General features: G+C 45.5%; 1 protein-coding gene across 3 annotated transcripts in view; it reads right to left on the bottom strand.

Moving 5' to 3' along the window:
* MICU1 (mitochondrial calcium uptake 1) overlaps positions 1–20216 on the bottom strand; it is a 255950-nt gene that overhangs the window by 3104 nt on the left and 232630 nt on the right. For all 3 annotated transcript variants that reach the window (XM_026455328.1, XM_026455329.1, XM_026455327.1), the window contains exon 11: positions 6991–7080. In XM_026455328.1, the coding sequence (XP_026311113.1) occupies positions 6991–7080 (90 nt within the window). The remainder of the gene's footprint in view (positions 1–6990; positions 7081–20216) is intronic.

Below are 20216 nucleotides of genomic sequence, written 5' to 3' on the forward strand. Positions count from 1 at the left end.
CTTGTGTTTTTTTTTTTTTTTTTTTTTTTTGAGATAGAGTCTCGCTCTGTCACCCAGGTTGGAGTGCAGTGGCGCGATCTCGGCTCACTGCAAGCTCCGCCTCCCAGGTTCATGCCATTCTCCTGCCTCAGCCTCCTGAGTAGCTGAGACCACAGGCGTCTGCCATCATGACTGGCTAATTTTTTTGTATTTTTAGTAGAGACAGGTTTCATCGTGTTAGCCAGGATGCTATCGATCTCCTGACCTCGTGATCCGCCTGCCTCGGCCTCCCAAAGTGCTGGGATTACAGGCGTGAGCCACAGAGCCTGGCCGAAAGCATCTGTTTTAACTAGAAATCACCCAAGCCACGCGGAACAGTAACCACTGTGATAGCAGAGGTACAGTCACCCTTTGCAAGACACCCAGGAGCCTGTTGATTAAAAGAATGACACCCATTACTGGTGGTGGTAAGACAGCAGGAAACCCACAAACCTACCTCTACTCATGATTGGTCTGGGAGGAGTGTGGAAGGAAGGAATAAATGGTTTACTTCTGTAGAGTACCCAAAACCTAAACTGGCTCATGTTTTCTGGCTGAAGAGAGTATGGGCATCCTCAGAGACAGGAAACCTCCACAGCAAGACAAAACCCAAAACCAAACCCAACAAAACAAAACCCAAAACCAAAACAAAAAAACCTTTGGCTTATTTACATAAAGTACAAAGGTAAAACTGTGTTACTAGAAGTCAGAAAAGTGGTGACTCTTGGGGAAGGAAGTGACTGGAGGTACCAAGTGGGGCTCTGTAGTCCTAGTAATGTGATATTTCTAAATAATGCTGGTTATACAAGCGTGTTCAGCTTTTTAAAAATTCACCAAGCTGTACACTTAAGATATTTGTACTTTAGGCTGGGCACAGTGGGTCACGCTTGTAATCACAGCACTTTGGGAAGCCGAGGCGGGCAGATGGCTTAAGGCCAGGAGTTTAAGACCAGCCTGGTCAACATGGTAAAACCTCGTCTCTACTGAAAATACAAAAAATTAGCTGGGCATGGTGGTGGGTGCCTATAATCCCAGATACTTGGGAGGTTGAGGCATGAGAATCATTTGAATTTGGGAGGTGGAGGTTGCAGTGAGCGGAGATGGCATCACTGTACTCCAGCCTGGGTGACAGAGTGAGACTCTGTCTCGAAAAAAAAAAAAAAAATTGTACTTTTCCATATGTGTATTATATTGCAATATAATAAAAAGTTAAAATATAGCCTTGCTTGGGCTGGGTGCGGTGGCTCATGCCTATAATCCCAGCACTTTGGGAGGCCGAGATGGGCGGATCACGAGGTCAGGAGATCGAGACCATTCTGGCTGACATGGTGAAACCCCGTCTCTACTAAAAATACAAAAAAATTAGCTGGGCGTGGTGGCGGGTGCCTGTAGTCCCAGCTACTCAGGAGGCTGAGGCAGGAGAATGGCGTGAACCTGGGAGGCAGAGCTTGCTGGGAGCTGAGATCGCGCCACTGCAGTTCAGCCTTTTTTTTTTGACTCTTTGTCAAAAAAAAAAGCCTTGCTTGGCTGAAAAGTAATGAATAATTTGACTTATCAAGAATGTAGGCCAAGGCCGGGCGTGGTGGCTCTAGCCTGTAATCCCAGCACTTTGGGAGGCTGAGACGGGCAGATCACGAGGTCAGGAGATCGAGACCATCCTGGCTAACACGGTGAAACCCCGTCTCTATTAAAAAATACAAAAAACTAGCCAGGCGAGGTAGCAAGTGCCTGTAGTCCCAGCTACTCGGCAGGTTGAGGCAAGAGAATGGCGTGAACCCGGGAGGCGGAGCTTGCAGTGAGCTGAGATCCGGCCACTGCACTCCAGCCTGGGCAACAGAGCAAGACTCCGTCTCAAAAAAAAAAAAAAAAGTAGGCCGAGGCCAGGCGCGATGCCTCACGCCTGTAATCCCAGCACTTTGGGAGGCTGAGGCAGGTGGAGAACCTGAGGTCAGAAGTTTGAGACCAGCCTGGCCAACATGGTGAAACCCTGTCTCTACTAAAAATACGAAAAATTAGCCGGGCATGGTGGCGGGCACCTGTAATCCCAGCTACTTGGGAGGCTGAAGCAGGAGAACTGCTTGACCCCAGGAGGCAGAGGTTGCAGTGAACCATGACTGTGCCATTGCACTCTAGCCTGGGCAACAAGAGTGAAACTCCATCTCAAAAAGAAAAAAAAAAAAAAAAAAAATGTAGGCTGAGGCATGGTGGCTCACACCTGTAATCTCAGCACTTTGGGAGGTTGAGGTGGGAGGATCATTTGAGCTCAGGAGTTCAAGACCAGCATGAGCAATATAGTGAGACCTTGTCTCTACAAAAAGTTAAAAAATAAGCTGAGCATGGTGGTGCCTGCCTGTAGTCCCAGCTACGTGGGAGGCTGAAGTGGGAGAATTGCTTGAGTCTGAACGGAGGGGACTGTGGTGAGCCAACATTGTGCCTCCGCACCCAGCCTGGGCAACAGAGCAAGATGCTGTCACGAAAAAAAAAAATAAAGAAAAGAAATGTAGGCCAGGTGTGGTGGCTCATGCCTGTAATCTCAGCAACTCAGGAGGCCAAAGCAAGAGGACAGCTTTAGGCCAGAAGTTTGAGACGAGCTTGGGCAACATAGCAAGACCCCTTCTCTACAAAAAATTTTTTAAAAAAATTAGCTGGCTGTGGTGGCATGTGCCTCCGAAGCTACTCAAGAGGCTGAGGTGAGGGGATCACTTGAACTCAGGAGTTTGAGGTTACAGTGAGCTATGATGTCATCACCGCATTCCTGCCTGGTGACAGAGTAGGTGCAGTGGCTCATGCCTATAATCCCACCATTTTGGGAGGCCAAGAAGGGAGGACTACTTGAGTCAGGAGTTTGAGGCCAGCCTAGAAAACACAGTGAGACCTCTCTCTAAAAAAACCAAAAACAAATTAAAAAAAATGTAATTAAGAGAACAGAAAGTTCTCAACAGGATTCTTATACTTTGTATAAAAAGAAGCTTGAGGCTGGGTGTGGTGGCTCACGCCTGTAATCCCAGCACTTTTGGAGGCTGAGGCAGGTGGATCACCTGAGGTCAGGAGTTCAAGACCAGCCTGGCCAACAGGGTGAAACCCTGTCTCTACTAAAAATACAAAAAAAGTTAGTTGGGCATGGTGGTGGGTGCCTGTAATCCCAGCTACTTGGGAGGCTGAGGCAGGAGAATCGCTTGAACCTGGGAGGTGGAGGTTGCAGTGAGCCGAGATCGTGCCACTGCACTCCAGCTGGGCAACAAGAACTTGACCCCAGGAAGCAGAGGTTGCAGTGAACCAAGACTGTGCTGTTGCTGTTGCACTTCAGCCTGGGCAACAATAGTGAGCCTCAAAAAAAAAAAAAAAAAAAAAAAAAAAAAAAGAAGAAGCAGCTTGAAAATGAAAAAATACGAAGTCATTCACTCAAACTACTGTGGGTTTGCGTTCTGCTTCCGTAAGGACAGAGATGACCACGTGACCACCATGAGTGGATTTTGTTACTGTGAACCAGGTCTATAACTGTATGTTACTGGAATGCATGCGTGATCTGTGAGTTCAATTCTAAAATCTGTGATGAAAAAGTCTATTTGAAAATCGAATTCTCCATCCTCTGGCACTTTATTTTGTTTATTTATTTTATTTTTTTGAGATGAGGTCTTGCTCTGTTGCCCAAGCTGGAGTGCAGTGCTAGGATCATACCTCACTACAGTCACAAACTCCCGGGCTCAAGTGATCCTCCCACCTCAGCTTTCCAGTAGCTACAACTACAGGCACACACTCCCACACCCTGGCTAAACTTAGTTTTTGTAGAGATGGGATCTCGCTATGTTGCCTAAGCTGGTCTTGAACTCCTGGCCTCAAGCAATCCTCCCATCTCAGCCTCCCAGGTTGCTGGGATGACAGTTGTGAGTCATTCTACAGGCTTTCCTTTGGCATTTTGACCTAAGATCTTCCAGTGGTAAAAGTAACAATGGCTTTTAAGTAAGTATACTTTTTTCTTTCTAGATTAATAAACCTCAGGGATGTTAAATAATTTTCCAAAGGTGATTTAAGTAGATATTGACAGAGCCTCTTTCTAAAAAGCTAGAAAATCAAACATTTCCCGGGACTTCTAGGGAAAAGGGCGGACTTGAGAAGTTAGTTGCATTTATTCTCATATTTACTTCACAGACCAGCTCTTGGATATTGGCTTCAAAAATTATAAAAATTATAAAAATATATTTTATTTGGAAATTTTTTTTTTTTTTTTTTTTTTGAGTCTCGCTTTGTCGTCCACGCTGGAGTGCAGTGGCGCGATCTCGGCTCACTGAAAGCTCCGCCTCCCGGGTTCACGCCATTCTCCTGCCTCAGCCTCCGAGTAGCTGGGACTACAGGCACGAACCACCATGCCCGGCTAATTTTTTGTATTTTTAGTAGAGACGGGGTTTCACCGTGTTAGCCACGATGGTCTTGATCTCCTGACCTTGTGATCCGCCCGCCTCGGCCTCCCAAAGTGCTGGGATTACAGGCGTGAGCCACTGCGCCCGGCCTTATTTGGAAAAATTTTAAACCACCTAGAAGTGATTGGAGTGAAAACAAAAATCTGGAGAAAGTGAATATATGTCTACAGCAGTGCTGTGCATTAGAACTCCCTGTGATGTGGGAAATGTTTTATATTTCAGTACAGTAGCCACTAGCTAGTTTAAATTTAAAGGTAGCCTTTGTAGGGACATGGCTGCAGCTGGAAACCATCATTCTCAGCAAACTATTTCAAGAATAGAAAACCAAATACCGCATGTTCTCACTCACAGGTGGGAATTGAACAATAAGATCACTTGGACACAGGAAGGGGAACATCACACACCGGGTCCTATTGTGGGGAGCGGAGAGCGGGGAGGGGGGAGGGATGTCATTGGGAGATACACCTAATGTAAATGACGAGTTAATGGGTGCAGCACACCAACATGGCACATGTATACATATGTAACAAACCTGCATGTTGTGCACACGTACCCTAGAACTTAAGGTATAAAAAAAAATATTTACATGTAGCTAATAGCCACATGTGCCTTGGGGGTATCATACTGTGGGCAGGGCAGCTCTAGAGAATAAACCCACCCCTATGTGAGAGTGAGGCCGTCTCTTTAACCTAGCCCTAGGGCTTTCTTTGAGTTCAACCTTGGTTTTGTGGGTACAGGCTGGATATTTATTTTATTTATTTAATTGTATTTTTTGAGACAAGGTCTCACTCTGTCACCCAGGCTGGAGTGCAGTGGTGCGCTTATGGCTCACTGCGGCCTTGACCTCCCAGCTTCAAGTGATCCTCTCACTTCAACCTCCTGAGTAGCTGGGACTACAGGCACACATGTGCCACCATGCCTGGCTAATTTTTAAAATTTTTTGTAGAGACGAGGTCTCACTATATTGCCCAGGCTGGTCTCAAACTCCCGGGCTCAAACAATCTTCCTGCCTTAGCCTTCTAAAGTGCTGAGATTGCAGGTATAAGCCACCATGCCAGGCCAAGGCTAGAGATTTAAATAACTCAAGTTCAACTTAATAACATAAATAATTCAAGTTAATGAACACCTACTATGTGAGAAGTACTATCCAAGGTCCTATGTTGGGAGGAAGGTGAAAACGACTTGCAACTACTCTTAAAAAGCTCAGGGAACCAAGTCAAGGAATAAAAAAGCCCAGAAGTGATTCATTATGCTGGGACCGAAAGGGAAGCTCCATAGGCTGGAGCTTCTGAGGAGGCTCTTGAATTCCATTAGCCCAGCTTTCCGGAGGATGATGAACAACAAATACTGGCTGTGGAGTAAGAGAGGGTGGTAATACATTAAATAGAACACAGGGGGCGGTACAGTTTTAGTTTAAATCCTGATTTTGCCATCTACTATTTATTTATTTATTTATTTATTTATTTTAATTTATTTTTTGAGACGGAGTCTCGCTCTGTCGCCCAGGCTGGAGTGTAGTGGCCGGATCTCGGCTCACTGCAAGCTCCGCCTCCTGGGTTTACGACATTCTCCTGCCTCAACCTCCGAGTAGCTGGGACTACAGGCACCCACCACCTCGCCCGGCTAGTTTTTTGTATTTTTTAGTAGAGACGGGGTTTCACCGTGTTCGCCAGGATGGTCTCGATCTCCTGACCTTGTGATCCGCCCGTCTCGGCCTCCCAAAGTGCTGGGATTATAGGCTTGAGCCACCGCGCCCGGCCAATTTTTGTATTTTTAATAGAGACAGGGTTTCACCATGTTGGCCAAGCTGGTCTTGAACTTCTGACCTCAGGTGATCTGCCTGCCTCAGTCTCCCAAATACTATTATCTTTGTGACCTTAGGAAACTTACTTAATCTCTCTGAGTCTCAGCTTTCTCATCAGTAAAAAGTGGTCAATAACAATACCTAGGTCAGAAGATTAAATGAGCAGATTAACTTCCTGGCTCATAGTAAGCATTAAAAAAATGTAAGCATCCACTGTTACTGTTGTTAGTAGTATATCACCTACCATACCTAAAAAATAATGCCAAGTTCAAACCAGAACCAGATCTCTTGAATGGGCTAAACGACAGAGCACAGTGGCCACAGACACAACAGACCACTGTGTGGAGCTGGAATTCTATGGAGATGGAATGCGACTGGCTGGAATGTGCGCTGGGAGGTGGAGAGATCAGTGCTGTCTTCTTTCTAAAGACACTCAGATACTTGAGTGCTCCATATCTACTAAGCAGAAAGTTGAGTCTGACATTTTTAAGATGCTTATGGTCATAAATTAATTTAGGCCTATAGGCATATTGGAATTATAAGAAGAAGAAATGGAAAACAGAAGCCAGGGTCAGGGGTTTGATTTCTCAATATCATCATGCCGCGGGCTGAGCTGCTGATGTGGGAAAGGTGGGTAGCTTGAAGAGGATGGGCTGGTACACTGATGCTGTCTGTAAGGCTCCATTATATACAGGGCCTCTAAGGGCAGCTAGGCTGTTTCCCCTCCCGACTCCAGAGGGCCCCACTCACCATCACAGTCAAAGAGCGCAAACACCACATCACACACGTGGTCTGAGAGCTCCACTTTAGCCACTGTCCTGGCCACCTGCTGCATGGTCACTGAAAAAAGAAAGAGGTGCATTAGCACAGCAGAGGGACTTTCATTTTGCTTTCTCTGATTCAGGGGATAAAACAACTCAGTCATAATACAAGTTTTCAACTGCATTTAAGTCACATTTCAGAAAATGGTAAGTTAGGCCGGCCACAGTGGCTCACGCCTGTAATTCCAGCACTTTGGGAGGCCAAGGAGGGTGGATTGCCTGAGGCCAGGAGCTCAAGACCAGCCTGGCCAAGATGGTGAAATCCTGTCTCTACTAAAAATACAAACAATTAGCCGGGCATGGTAGCAGGCACCTGTAGTCCCAGCTACTTGGGAGCCTGAGGCAGAGAACTGCTTGAACCCGAGAGGTGGAGGCTGCAGTGAGCCGAGATCACGCCACTGCTCTCCAGCCTGGGAGAGCGAGACTCCGTTTCAAAAAAAAAAAAAAGAAAATGATAATTGAGTTTTTATTCATAACCTCCATAACCTCCCTCCTTTTTACCTCAGGTTCTGTTCTTTTCTACTGCTGCTATACTTTAGGAGGTATATATAGTTAATTAAGAATGCCTAGGCTAGCCAGGCGCAGTGGCTCACACCTGTAATGCCAGCACTTTGGGAGGCTGAGGCAGGTGGATCACCTGAGATCAGGAGTTCGAGACCAGTCTGACCAACATGGTGAAACCCTGTCTCTACCAAAGATACAAAAAATTAGCTGGGTATGGTGGTGGGCACCTGTAATCCCAACTACTCAGGAGGCTGAGGCAGGAGAATCACGTGAACACGGGAGGCAGAGGTTGCAGTGAGCTGAGATTGTACTATTGCACTCCAGCCTGGGCAACAAGAGCAAGACTCTGTCTCAAAAAAAAAAAAAGAATGCCTACAGCAGGCATTGTGACTCACCCTTATAATCCCAGCACTTTGGGAGGCCAGGGGGAGCAGATTGCTTGAGCTCACGAGTTCGAGACGAGCATGAGCAACATGGCGAAACCCTGTCTCTACAAAAAATGCAAAACATTAGCCTGGCATGGTGGCGCACACCAGCTACTTGGGAGGCTGAGGTGAGAGGATAGCTTGAGCCCAAGAGGCAGAGGTTTCAGTGACCTGAGATGGCGCCACTGTATTCCAGCCTGTGCAACAGAGTGAGACACTGTCTCAAAAAATAAAAAGTGCCTGATATTCAATTTATAGACAGAAAGTAGATTAGAGGTTATCATGGGCTGAGGGGAGTGAGGAGTTAGTGCTTTATGTATACCGAATTTCTGTCTGGGGTGATGGAAACATTTTGAAAATAGTGATGATGGTTGTACAACATTGTGAATGTAATTAATGTAATTCCACTGACTTGTATATTTAAAAATGGTTATAATGGCACATTTTATGCCATATATATTTTTATATATTATATATATATTTATAGAAATATATAAATGGGGGTGGGAACAAGGAGGCTTGTCTGTGGTGTGAGTACACTAAGGCTTCACGCCTCAGTGGCTGATTGACAGCTAAGTGCCTGCACAGTGAGTCCTTGTCCAGCTCTGTCCCTCCTCCCTACTGGTTTTGCACCAGACTTCTTCCAACTGAGTCCATTGGGATATGCACTGGCCCTTGTCTTAATAGTTCAGGATGCGTATCTTTCTTTTTGTTTTGAGACAGAGTCTTACTCTGTCCACTAGACTGGAGTGCAGTGGCGAGATCTCAGCTCACTGCAACTGCTGCCTTCCGGGTTCAAGCAATTCTCCTGCTTCAGCCTCCTGAGTAGCTGGGACTACTGGTGCCCGCCACCATGTCTGGCTAATTTTTATATTTTTAGTAGAGACGGAGTTTCACCATGTTGGCCAAGGTGGTCTCAAATTCCTGGCCTCAGGTGATCTGCCCACCTCGGCCTCTCAAAGTGCTGGGATTACAGGCGTGAGCCACTGTGCCCAGCGTGCCTGGCCAATAGTTCAGGATGCCTATCTTTCTTTAAAAATATATATATTTTTAGACCTCAGCAAAAAATCACTTTTCTCTTGCCGTTTTCTCTTTCCCTGACATTTACTGTCAAACACTAGCAATTATGTTAGAATTGGGTTCTCATGAAAGACAAGACAGGAAGGACCAGGCAAGTTCCACCGCCTTCTCTCTCATTTATCCTCAAACCTGGTCTAGCTACACCTATAAATCATGTTATTGCATCTGGACACATTCTTTTTTTTTTTTTTTTGAGACGGAGTCTCGCTCTGTCGCCCAGGCTGGAGTGCAGTGGCCGGATCTCAGCTCACTGCAAGCTCCGCCTCCCGGGTTTACGCCATTCTCCTGCCTCAGCCTCCCGAGTAGCTGGGACTACAGGCGCCCGTCACCTCGCCTGGCTAGTTTTTTGTTTTTGTTTTTTTGTAGAGACAGGGTTTCACCGTGTTAGCCAGGATGGTCTCGATCTCCTGACCTTGTGATCTGCCCCTCTCGGCCTCCCAAAGTGCTGGGATTACAGGCTTGAGCCACCGCGCCCGGCCGACACATTCTTAAGTGAGGTAAAATGAGGGAAAGAAAAGGATTAATTTCCATTTATGCTGGTAATGAAGGGCTCTCTATAATCATCCCATTAGATTCATCCAGAAGCCAAGTAAACTTATACTAGAACCAGAATGCCTTGTTTATTGCATTCCTATAATTTCAGTTCCTGTTATCAACCCATCTTGTCATTTTTTTTTTTCACATTTGATCTTTCACTTTGCCTCTATAACCTCCATATATTCACCCGATATGGTTTAGATTTGTGTCCCCACCCAAATCTCATGTCAAATTGTAATTCCCAGGCCAGGCGTGGTGGCTCACACCTGTAATCCCAGCACTTTGGGAGGCCGAGGCAGGTGGATCACCTGAGGTCAGGAGTTTGAGACCAGCCTGGCCAACATGGTGAAACCCTGCCTCCACTAAAATAAATACAAAAATTAGCTGGGCATGGTGGTGCACCCCTCTAGTCCGAGCTACTCAGGAGGCTGAGGCAGGAGAATTGCTTGAACCTGGGAGGCAGAGGTTGCAGTGAGCCAAGATTGTGCCACTGCTCTCCAGTCTCGGTTACAGAGCAAGACTCTGTCTCATAAAAACAAAACAAAAACAAAAACAAAACAAAAAAACCCCTGAAAAACCAAAAACAAATGGTAATCCCCAGTGTTCAAGGAGGGGCCTGGTGGGAGATGACTGGATCATGGGGGCAGATTTCCCCCTTGCTGTTCTCATGATAGTGAGTGGGTTCTCATGAGATCTGGTTGTTTAAGTGTGTGGCACCTCCCACCTGTCTCTCTTCCTCCTGCTCTGGCCATGTGAGATGTGCCTCCTTCCTCTACACCTTCCACCAGGATTATAAGTTTCCTGAGGCCTCCTCAGCCATGCTTCCTGTACAGCCTGTGGAACTGTGAGCCAATTAAGCCTCTTCTTTATAAATTACCCAGTCTCAGGTAATCCTTTATCGCAATGCAAGAATTAATTAATACATCACCACAGTGCCCCCAACGTCAGCAGATGCAAATACCGGAGCAATGCAAAGGAACAAGGTGACGCGGTAGAAAACAACGTTTGGAGTAACGGGACCTGGGCTCCAGTTCTAGCTCCACCACCAATGTGCTGTGTGACCCGGATGGAGTCACTTGATCTCTTTAGATTTAATTTTCTCATGTTCAAGTGGAGGGATGCACCAGACAACTGCTGAGGCAGCTTACTAGCACAAAGAAGAGTTTATTGCTGTCATCTAGAATCTGAGGGTGGGGATGGGGTGGAAATATACCATCTTTTCTCCGAGGATCTGAGTTAGGGTGAATCTGAGTTAGAAGAAACTAACATTCCTTGGTGCTAAAAGACTGAAGTATAAGATACTGTGGTGGATATTCATGAGATGTGTGTTGGGAAATCTATAAGACTGTAGAGCTCTAGAGTTTAGAAATTTAGCCTCACAAATCTGGATACTTGATTTGGCTCAGGAAGAACTTATTCCTGCTAACTACACTGTTCACAGAAGGAACAGAAATCAGGCCAATTTGCAATGAGAATAGTAACTGTTAAGAGAACTACAATGATGATAGCTGGTCATTATACTTCTCAGTAGGAAAGCTACTAAGGAAACTCTATTCACCTCAGAAGATTAACCTCAAAAGATTACTAAGTGAAAACAGAACGAGATCAGAAGGAACTGGAAGCGCTCAAACTGTGATTGCCTACAGCTCTACTCTTCGCCACCACAGTAATGTGTCCTGAGAAGGGGATCAGAACCTGTTCTGTGTTAGATAAACACGAACACTTTCTGTTAACCATTACTTTTTCTGCATTTCATATCAACCTTAAGCTTCTAACTTCCTTTTCTCTTTTCCAGTTCTTCCATGCTCTCAGGGCACAGCCTTCGGCAACTGTCTTGATATTTCAAGTACTCATCTTCTCCCCATGAAGATGGTGCCCTTTCCTGTAAATAAACCATTAATTAAATAATACTCAAGGATGTCAGTGAGAGCTCTTGACAATTTCTAGTGAGAGGCTCATTAAACTGGTATTAAGTGGTTGTAGAATAGGGACTTCTGGAGGCCTCCAGCAAGAATGCCTCATTACAGATGCCATCTCTTCACAGAAAGTTAGAGATTATGTTCCATCTCACATGGAGAGGGCTCTGGTGTCCTTCCTACGATAGGAAAAAGAACTAGGGCTGCTAAATTATTGTAGCCCAAACCACTGGGATGTTAGCCAGCAAACAGCCTAGCTGGGGTCCCCTTTCATGGTACAAGATCCTCATTATAGGCCCCTGGGGTATGAATCAGAGTCGTGAAGGAAGCCAACATTTAACTAGCTGGTGAGCTGTCAAACTAGGAGCACCTGGGATGAGTGGGATGACGGCAGATTACAAGCCAAGTGCTTGACAGCTGGTCCTGAGAGTTGGTTCATTCATATTTGCTTCCAATATCTCTGAATCCAAAGCCATAAACCACAGCAAGCAGAACAAGTTTTCCTCCCAGGTCTTGACTTTCCTATGCAGACCAGTTGTTGATACTAGAATTCTGGCCTCCCTATTTGATGATGCTAACTGATTGATGGTTGGGATTTCAGTTCCCGATCTGAAAGATGGCTACAGGGAGCATGAAGGCACCCCAGTGAAGGCCTAGCTTTCTAAATATTTTTGTACAAATCTGGCTCAGCTGCCTGAACAATGGATTTAAGCATGATTGGGTGATTCCTATTAGAATGGGATGGGAGAGAATTTGTAGAAGTGGGCTCAACTGGTACTCAAAAATCTGGCACCATCTGGCTTTTTGCAAAGTCCAGGCAGAATCTGAGTTGTGTCAGGTCCCCATTTTACTCTCCGGCATGATTCATGACTGGCCATTTCAACAGTAAAAAGAAACCCTGAGTTTGTGTGACATAATATCAGAAACTACATACATAAATCTATTCACCACAATAGTTAAACAGAAGAGCTCTGGAGTGATGTGAGCCCAAATGTCCACTTGGAATCAGAGCATCTTAGAACTGGAAGATACCTCAGAGGAAACGTGAAGTGAAATAATTTGCCTAGGGTCACCATGCTAGATGGTAACAGAGCTGGGTCTCGACTTTTGGCTGGTGCTCTTTCCCTATACACACTGGGTCTACATGATCCCTTCCATATACGGACAATATCAAGTCCTCCATGAATCTGTCACCCTAAGGAGAAAGGGTTTAGATTAAAGAAAAGTCACATGAGAAATACTCAAGTCCTTTTGGTGAGGGATGAATAATTGAGTAACTAGGAGTTGTGAGGCGCCAGCATTAATTATAGGTTGGCCGTGGATCTGACTACCCCCTACGGTGGAAGACACTGAGTATTGCCTAGGAACTCATACCGACAATTTTAGGGACAACTTAAAAAGTGTATTCTGGCCGGGCGCGGTGGCTCAAGCCTGTAATCCCAGCACTTTGGGAGGCTGAGACGGGCGGATCACGAGGTCAGGAGATCGAGACCATCCTGGCTAACACGATGAAACCCCGTCTCTACTAAAAACTACAAAAAAACTAGCCGGGCGAGGTGGTGGGCGCCTGTAGTCCCACCTACTCCGGAGGCTGAGGCAGGAGAATAGCGTGAACCCAGGAGGCGGAGCTTGCAGTGAGCTGAGATCTGGCCACTGCACTCCAGCCTGGGCGACAGAGCGAGACTCCGTCTCAAAAAAAAAAAAAAAGTGTATTCAACAGTAATCCAATGAAAAGCACATGTAACAAAGGTGGCCCTGGGAGTTTTTCTCCATAGCCGCCTCTGATGCACACATACAGCTTCAGGCAGCACGACCCAGTTAGGAGCTACCCGCCTCTTCCTAATGCAAAGGTATTTGGAAAGGTGGTAAGACAAGTTGGGCTGACAGTCTCTAAGCTGTGTGGCCGTGTACTATTCCTGCCTTACCGGACTGCAGTGGAGAAAATAAAAAACTGGCTGGTGATGGCCAAGGTTAAGTGAGGGGAGATGGTTCTGCTTCAGCCCTGGAAATGCTGACACAGATGTCTTGTTTTCTTTTTTTTTTTTTTTTTTTTGAGACGGAGTCTCACTCTGTTGCCCAGGCTGGAGTGCAGTGGCGCAATCTTGGCTCACTGCAAGCTCCGCCTCCCGGGTTCACGCCATTCTCTTGCCTCACCCTCCCAAGTAGCTAGGACTACAGGGGCCTGCCATCTCGCCCGGCTAGTTTTTTGTATTTTTTAATAGAGACGGGGTTTCACCGTGTTAGCCAGGATGGTCTCAATCTCCTGACCTCATGATCCGCCCGTCTCGGCCTCCCAAAGTGCTGGGATTACAGGCTTGAGCCACCGCACCCGGCCGTCTTGTTTTCTTAAGTCCATCCCTAGATGGCCTTGGGTGGAACAAGGGGGAGGATATTTCCTTGAAGAGCATGTGTCCTGTCTTTTGTATCTTCTTCCATGAGCTTTTGTTAATGCAAATGCACATTTTAACCTAGTTCTGGGGTGAGGGGAGGGGAAAGGACAACATTTAGGAGAACTAGCAATTTAAGGAGCCAAGAGCAATGCAGTCTACGAGTAATGGAAATTATAACAATTCCTTGTTCTGCACGGTGTTCTTAGGCCCTATGCCCTTTGACCCCCTGTGTACTCAGGCTGCCTGACTGTCGTGATGCTGCTAGTCCTAGCTCCTAACTTCCAGGACACACCATGGAGAAGATCTGTTTTCTGAGCCTCAGAGCATCCTCCCAGATGATGGCTTCAATGGGCTTACACGTTTAATTTGGTACAAACTGACTTGGCAGTAACATTTATTGCCATTGTCTAGTATTGTGTCTGGGTTTATTAAAAATCCCCATCACATCTTGTCCACAAAGGGCTAGCATTTCTGCAAGCACCATTAGGTAGTCAATGATTTCAGCTGACACACCCATGGGACAATCACAGTTTAGTGGAGGAGACTGTGTATATATCCACCTATATACACACACACACACACACACACACACACACACAAAGATGGAGAAACACGTAGAAGAGATATCAGATATACTAATACACACATATGGGATATAATGGAATAGTGTGTATTCAGTAGGAGTTACATTTTGGATCTGAATTCTTTTTTTCTTTTTTTGAGACGGAGTCTCGCTCTGTCGCCCAGGCTGGAGTGCAGTGGTGCAATCTCAGCTCATTGCAACCTTGCCTCCTGGGTTTAAGTGATTCTCCTGCCTCAGTCTCCCTAGTAGCTGGGATTACAGGGGCCCGCCACCATGCCTGGCTAATTTTTTGTTTTTTTTAGTAGAGAGAGGGTTTCGTCATGTTGGCCAGGCTGGTCTCAAACTCCTGACCTCAGGTGATCTGCCTGCCTTGATCTCCCAAAGTGCTGGGATTACATGCGTAAGCCACTGTGCCCAGCCTGTATCTGAATTCTAAAGGAAAAAAGAGACCAACTGCACATGTATGGTAGTGGGTGATGTGGGGTGGGAGTTTCTGTTTGAATACAGTATTAAAAGCAGGAAAGAGTGCTAAGGCCTCATTAGAGAGTTAGAACAGAAGGTGCAGGGGGCAAGTACATTAGGAGAAATCTTACAGAGGACTAGTGAAGTCTCCTTGCAAGAAAGCCTTTAAAACAGGCCAAGCATGGTGGCTCATGCCTGTAATCCCAGCACTTTGGGAGGTCAAGGCAGGCAGATTACTTGAGCGCAGGAGTTCGAGATCAGACTGGCCAACATGGCGAAACCCCATCTCTACTAAAATACAAAATTAGCCAGGCCTGGTGGCACATGCCTGTAATCCCAGCTACTCAGGAGGCTGGGGCAAGAGAATCACTTGAACCCAGGAGGCAGAGGTTGCAGTGAGCTGAGATGGCGCCACCGCACTCCAGCCTGGGCGACAGAGCAAGACTCTGTCCAATATTAACTTGCTTTTCCCTTTCACACTGTTTAAATATTCATTCTCTTACCTTTATTTTATAAAGTTGTTTTCACTTAGGACAGGTGCGGTGGCTCACGCTTATAATCCTAGTGGTTTGGGAGGCCAAGAATTTGAGACCAGCCTGGGCAACAGAGGAAGGCCCCATCTCTACGAAAAATTTTAAAAAACGTTAGTTGGGCATGGTGGTGTGCTCCCGCAGTCCTAGCTAGTTGGGCAACTGAGGCGGGAGGATTACCTGAGCCCAGGAGTTCAAATCTGCAGTGAGTCGTGACTGCACCACTGCACTCCAACCTAGGCAACAGATCAAGACCATGTCTCAAAAAGCAAACAAACAAACAAAAGATCTTTTTGATTAGCTAATATATTAATCTGCTTCAAAATCTGAATGGTACAAAAGGGGTGAAGTCTCTCCCCCAGCCTTATACCCCAGTCACCCAGTCGTTCAGAGACAATATCACCAGTTTCCCCAGAAATATTCCGTCCATATAAAATCAAATATTTACTCTTCACTTCTTCCCTTTTCCCACAAAATGGTGGTGTACTAAATATTGTTTTGCTTTACTCAACAACATATCTTAGAAATAATTCCAGGTGGACATGAGCAGCTTCCTTCAATAGCTGCATAGTATTCCACTGATAGGATGGATCATAATTTACTTCTTTATTTAACCAGTTCCTTATTTACTCTTATCTCAATCTTGAGAAGAAGGTACCTTTTCCCTTTCTCTTTAAAAAATTATTTCCTTGGTGGTCTATGGGGGTCAGCCACAACAGAGTCTGAGTCTCTGATGGCTAAACTGAGAGCAACTGATATATTTAAATTCGGTTTGTTGAAATTAAAGACTAAATAGTCACCTTTACCAGTGTCTTTTTTGTTTGTTTTTTTTGAGACAGGGTCTTGGTTCTGTTGCTCAGGCTAGAGTGCTGTGGCAAGATCATGGCTCACTGCAACTTCTGCCTCCTGGGCTCCTGGTCCTCCCACCTCAGCCTACCTAGTAACTGGGACTACAGGTGTGGATTATACCACACCTGGCTAGTTTTTGCATTTTTAAAAAATTTTATTAAAATTTTTTTTTTGTTTTAATTGAGACAAGGTCTTGGTCTGTTGCTCAGGCTGGGGTGCAGTAGTGAGGGCACAGCTCACTGCAGCCTCAACATCCTGGGCTCAAATGATCCTCTCTCCGCAGCCTCCAAAGTAGCTAGGACTACAGGCTCGCACCACCATGCCTGGCTAATTTTTGTATTTTTTGTAGAGATGGGGCTTCACCATGTTGCCCAGGCTGGTCTTGAATGCCTGGGCTCAAGCAAACCACCCACCTTGGCCTCCCAAAGTGCTGGGATTACAGGCTATGAGCCAATGGACCCGGCCACAGTGTCTTATTAAACCTTCCCAGGCTTCTCAAGGTAGTAAACCTCTTAAGGTAGTAAACCCCCAAAGAAGCAATGCTTATAATAAATATTCCTCTCTATACTTTCCCAATATTGATGTAATTCTAGTAACCATTCTTTTTCTGATCTTTTTCTCAGTGGGATGTAATGTTGGCTGATTTTGTCTTTCCTTATCTATTTATGTGGATGCTTTAACAGTTTATCCTACCCCCATCTCTTCTCTTTGTGATGGTAATCATGAATCCCCAAAGCAGCTCTCCTCCTCCTTAGAGCACTTACCTAATTTTACTAAATCACAATATATTCAAAGTGATCACAAGCCAGAATCAGTCTTTAGAATTGCTAAGTGACTTTAAATTTGGGAAAATAAACCAGGTCTCTGGCAAACATTTATTTCAGAATTTGAGCTTCCTTGCCTACATCACGAATAATTTTACTTTAAAAATTGATGACTCTGTCTTAAATGAATGGAATCCTGGCCAACACTCCTCTTCACATATAAATGTTTTTATCAAATGTAATGATGAAATGAAGTGCAAGAGCTTGCCTCCCACAGATTTTAAAAGAATTTATAAAATAGGAGCTTTTTTCCTGTTGTAATCTCTTCCTTACATGTCTTTGTGACACTCCTGCCTTCCTGCCATGTCTTGGCTGTCTGGGGGATGCTCTCCCCTACATTCTTGCTGTGAATTTGCCCAACTTTCTGCCATCACATATAAGCATTGAGTCATTGATGTAATTCTCTAGGTCCTTCTAGCAGCAGTAGGTGCTAGGGTACTAATGAGAACCCTGGTGTGGAAGTTGCTGAACCTGAACTTTTGGTCTGTGATTTCAGCAAGTTATTTCCCTTCATGAATGTTAAAAACAATGAAGTAGGCTGGGCACGTCTGTAATCCCAACACTTTGGGAGGCCGAGCTGGGAAGACCACCCGAAGTCAGGAGTTCAAGACCAGCCTGGCCAACATGGTAAAACCCTGTCTCTATTAAAAATATAAAAATTAGCTGGGCATGGTAGCATGTGCCTGTAATCCCAGCTACCTGGGAGGCTGAGATAGGAGAATTGCTAGAACCCAGGAGGCGGGGGTTGTAGTGAGCTGAGATCACGCCACACACTCTAGCCTGGGCGACAGAGCAAGACTCTGTCTCAAAAAAACCAACCAACCAAACAAAAAACCAAAAAATAAACTAAGGGTTTAAACAAAATGATTTCTAAGTTATCTTCCAGCCCTAAAATTTAAATCAGTTAAAATGTCCCTATCTTCAGAAGCTCTCCAATAAGAAAACCAAAGGTGTAGGTTTCTAAAATGATGGCTGGTGTGCTGAGCAGAATTCTGAGGTGCCCCCCACCCAGTATTCCCACCTTCTGGTCCACATATCCTGTGTAATCCCCTCTCCTCAAGTGGGCAGAACCTGTGACTACGATAATCCTGTGATGAGGTTACTGTATATGAGAAAGGTGAAGGGCTAGTCAGTCCTATAACTACGTTATGTAAGAATCCATCTTAGCAGACTAAGGCGAGAGATTCTGTTGCTGGCTCTGAAGAAGTGAGCTGCCATGCTGTGAGGGGACTGGTGGCAAGGAGCTGTAGTCATCTGCTGAGAGCAATGACTGGCCAACAGCCAGCAAAAAAAAGCAGTCCTTGGTCCTACAACTGAAAGGACTTGAATTCTGCCAACAGCAGGAAAGAACTTTGAAGAGGACCCTGAACTCCGGATGAAAATGAAGCCCCCACCAACAACACTGTGTTTTCATCCTTGTTAAGATCCTGAGCAGAGAACCCAGCTATGCTATGTTCACACTCTGAATCACAGAAACTGGCCAATGCGGAAGGCATTTATGATTTGGAATGTCTTTTTTTTTTTTTTTTGGTGGGGGACGGAGTCTCGCTCTGTCGCCCAGGCTGGAGTACAGTGGCGTGATCTTGGCTCACTACAACCTCTGCCTCCGGGTTCAAGCAATTCTCCCACCTCAACCTTCTGAGTAGCTGGGATTACAGGTGCCTGCCACCACACCAGGCTAATTTTTGTATATTTAGTAGAGACAGGGTTTCCCCATGTTGGCCAGGCTGGTCTTGAACTCCTGACTTCAGATGATCTGCCTGCTTCAGCCTCCTAAAGTGCTAGGATTACACACGTGAGCCACTGTGCCCGGACAAGGGAATGTCTTTTTGAAGTTCCTCAACTGCTACTTTATATAGAGCCGCACTCATCCCTCATTCCCCACCACCGTTTTTTTTTTTTTTTTGATACAGCTTCTCATTCTGTCACCCAGGCTGGAGTGCAGTGGCATGATCATAGCTCACTGTAGCCTCAACCTCCTGGACTCAAGTGATCCTCCTGCCTCAGCCTCTTGAGTAGTTGGGACTAGAGGTGTGTGCCACGATGCCTCGCTAATTTTAAAGTATTTTTTGTAGAGACAGAGTCTGAGGAGTTCCAGACCAATCTGGTCTGGAACTCTTCAGCCTCCCAAAGTGCTGGGATTACAGGGTTGTGCCACTGCCCCCAGCCTGCACTCATTCATTTTTTTTCTTCCCTGAAATAGAGTCTCGCTCTGTCACCCAGGCTGGAGTGCAGTGGCGCAGTCTCGGCTCACTGCAACCTCTGCCTCCTGGGTTCAAGCAATTCTCCTGTTTCAGCCTCCCAGGTAGCTGGGATTACAGGTGGGTGCCACCATGCCTGGCTAATTTTTGTATTTTTTTTTAGTAGAGACAGAGTTTCACCATGTTGACCAGGCTGTTCTCAAACTCCTGACCTCCTGATCCACCCGCTTTGGCCTCCCAAAGTGCTGGGATTACAGGGTTGTGCCACTGTGCCCAGCCTGCACTCATTTTTTGACACAGTGCATTTTACAGAACCATCATTCTGTTTTACCTACTATACCAAACTCCATAAATTATATCTTACAGGGAAACTAGCCAAGGTCTAATTAAGTTTTACATTTCCTAACAAGGAAATAAATTAAAACTGCCACACTTCTTTCGGGAATTCAAGTCTTGCTCTTACTTCAAATGTACCTGACAATTATAAATCAGTTCACTTTCACAAAGATTTCACATAGGCAAGTTGGGTTAACAGTCTCTGTGAGGCCATAGATTTGAATATAATTTTAGGCTATGACATGTCACTTAAAACATTACTTCATTCAGTAAAAAGCTGATTTAGTTATAATCACACAATTTCAAATCTGCATGAACCCTTAGAGATATTTCGAACTCCAACCTGAGGGTCAGAGAAGTGACCTGCTCAAGGAGTCAAAGGAAATTAATGACACGGGAAGGTGCTACAGTCCTAACACTCTTCCCCTCACTCTATGCTCTTACTAGAGTATTTCATCATCCTTTGCAGGACCTGGAAAGGTACAGAATTAATTCATTTGCATAACATAAACGAACAT

The sequence above is a fragment of the Piliocolobus tephrosceles genome, chromosome 9 (assembly GCF_002776525.5).
Source record: "Piliocolobus tephrosceles isolate RC106 chromosome 9, ASM277652v3, whole genome shotgun sequence".
In the NCBI taxonomy this organism is placed as follows: domain Eukaryota; kingdom Metazoa; phylum Chordata; class Mammalia; order Primates; family Cercopithecidae; genus Piliocolobus; species Piliocolobus tephrosceles.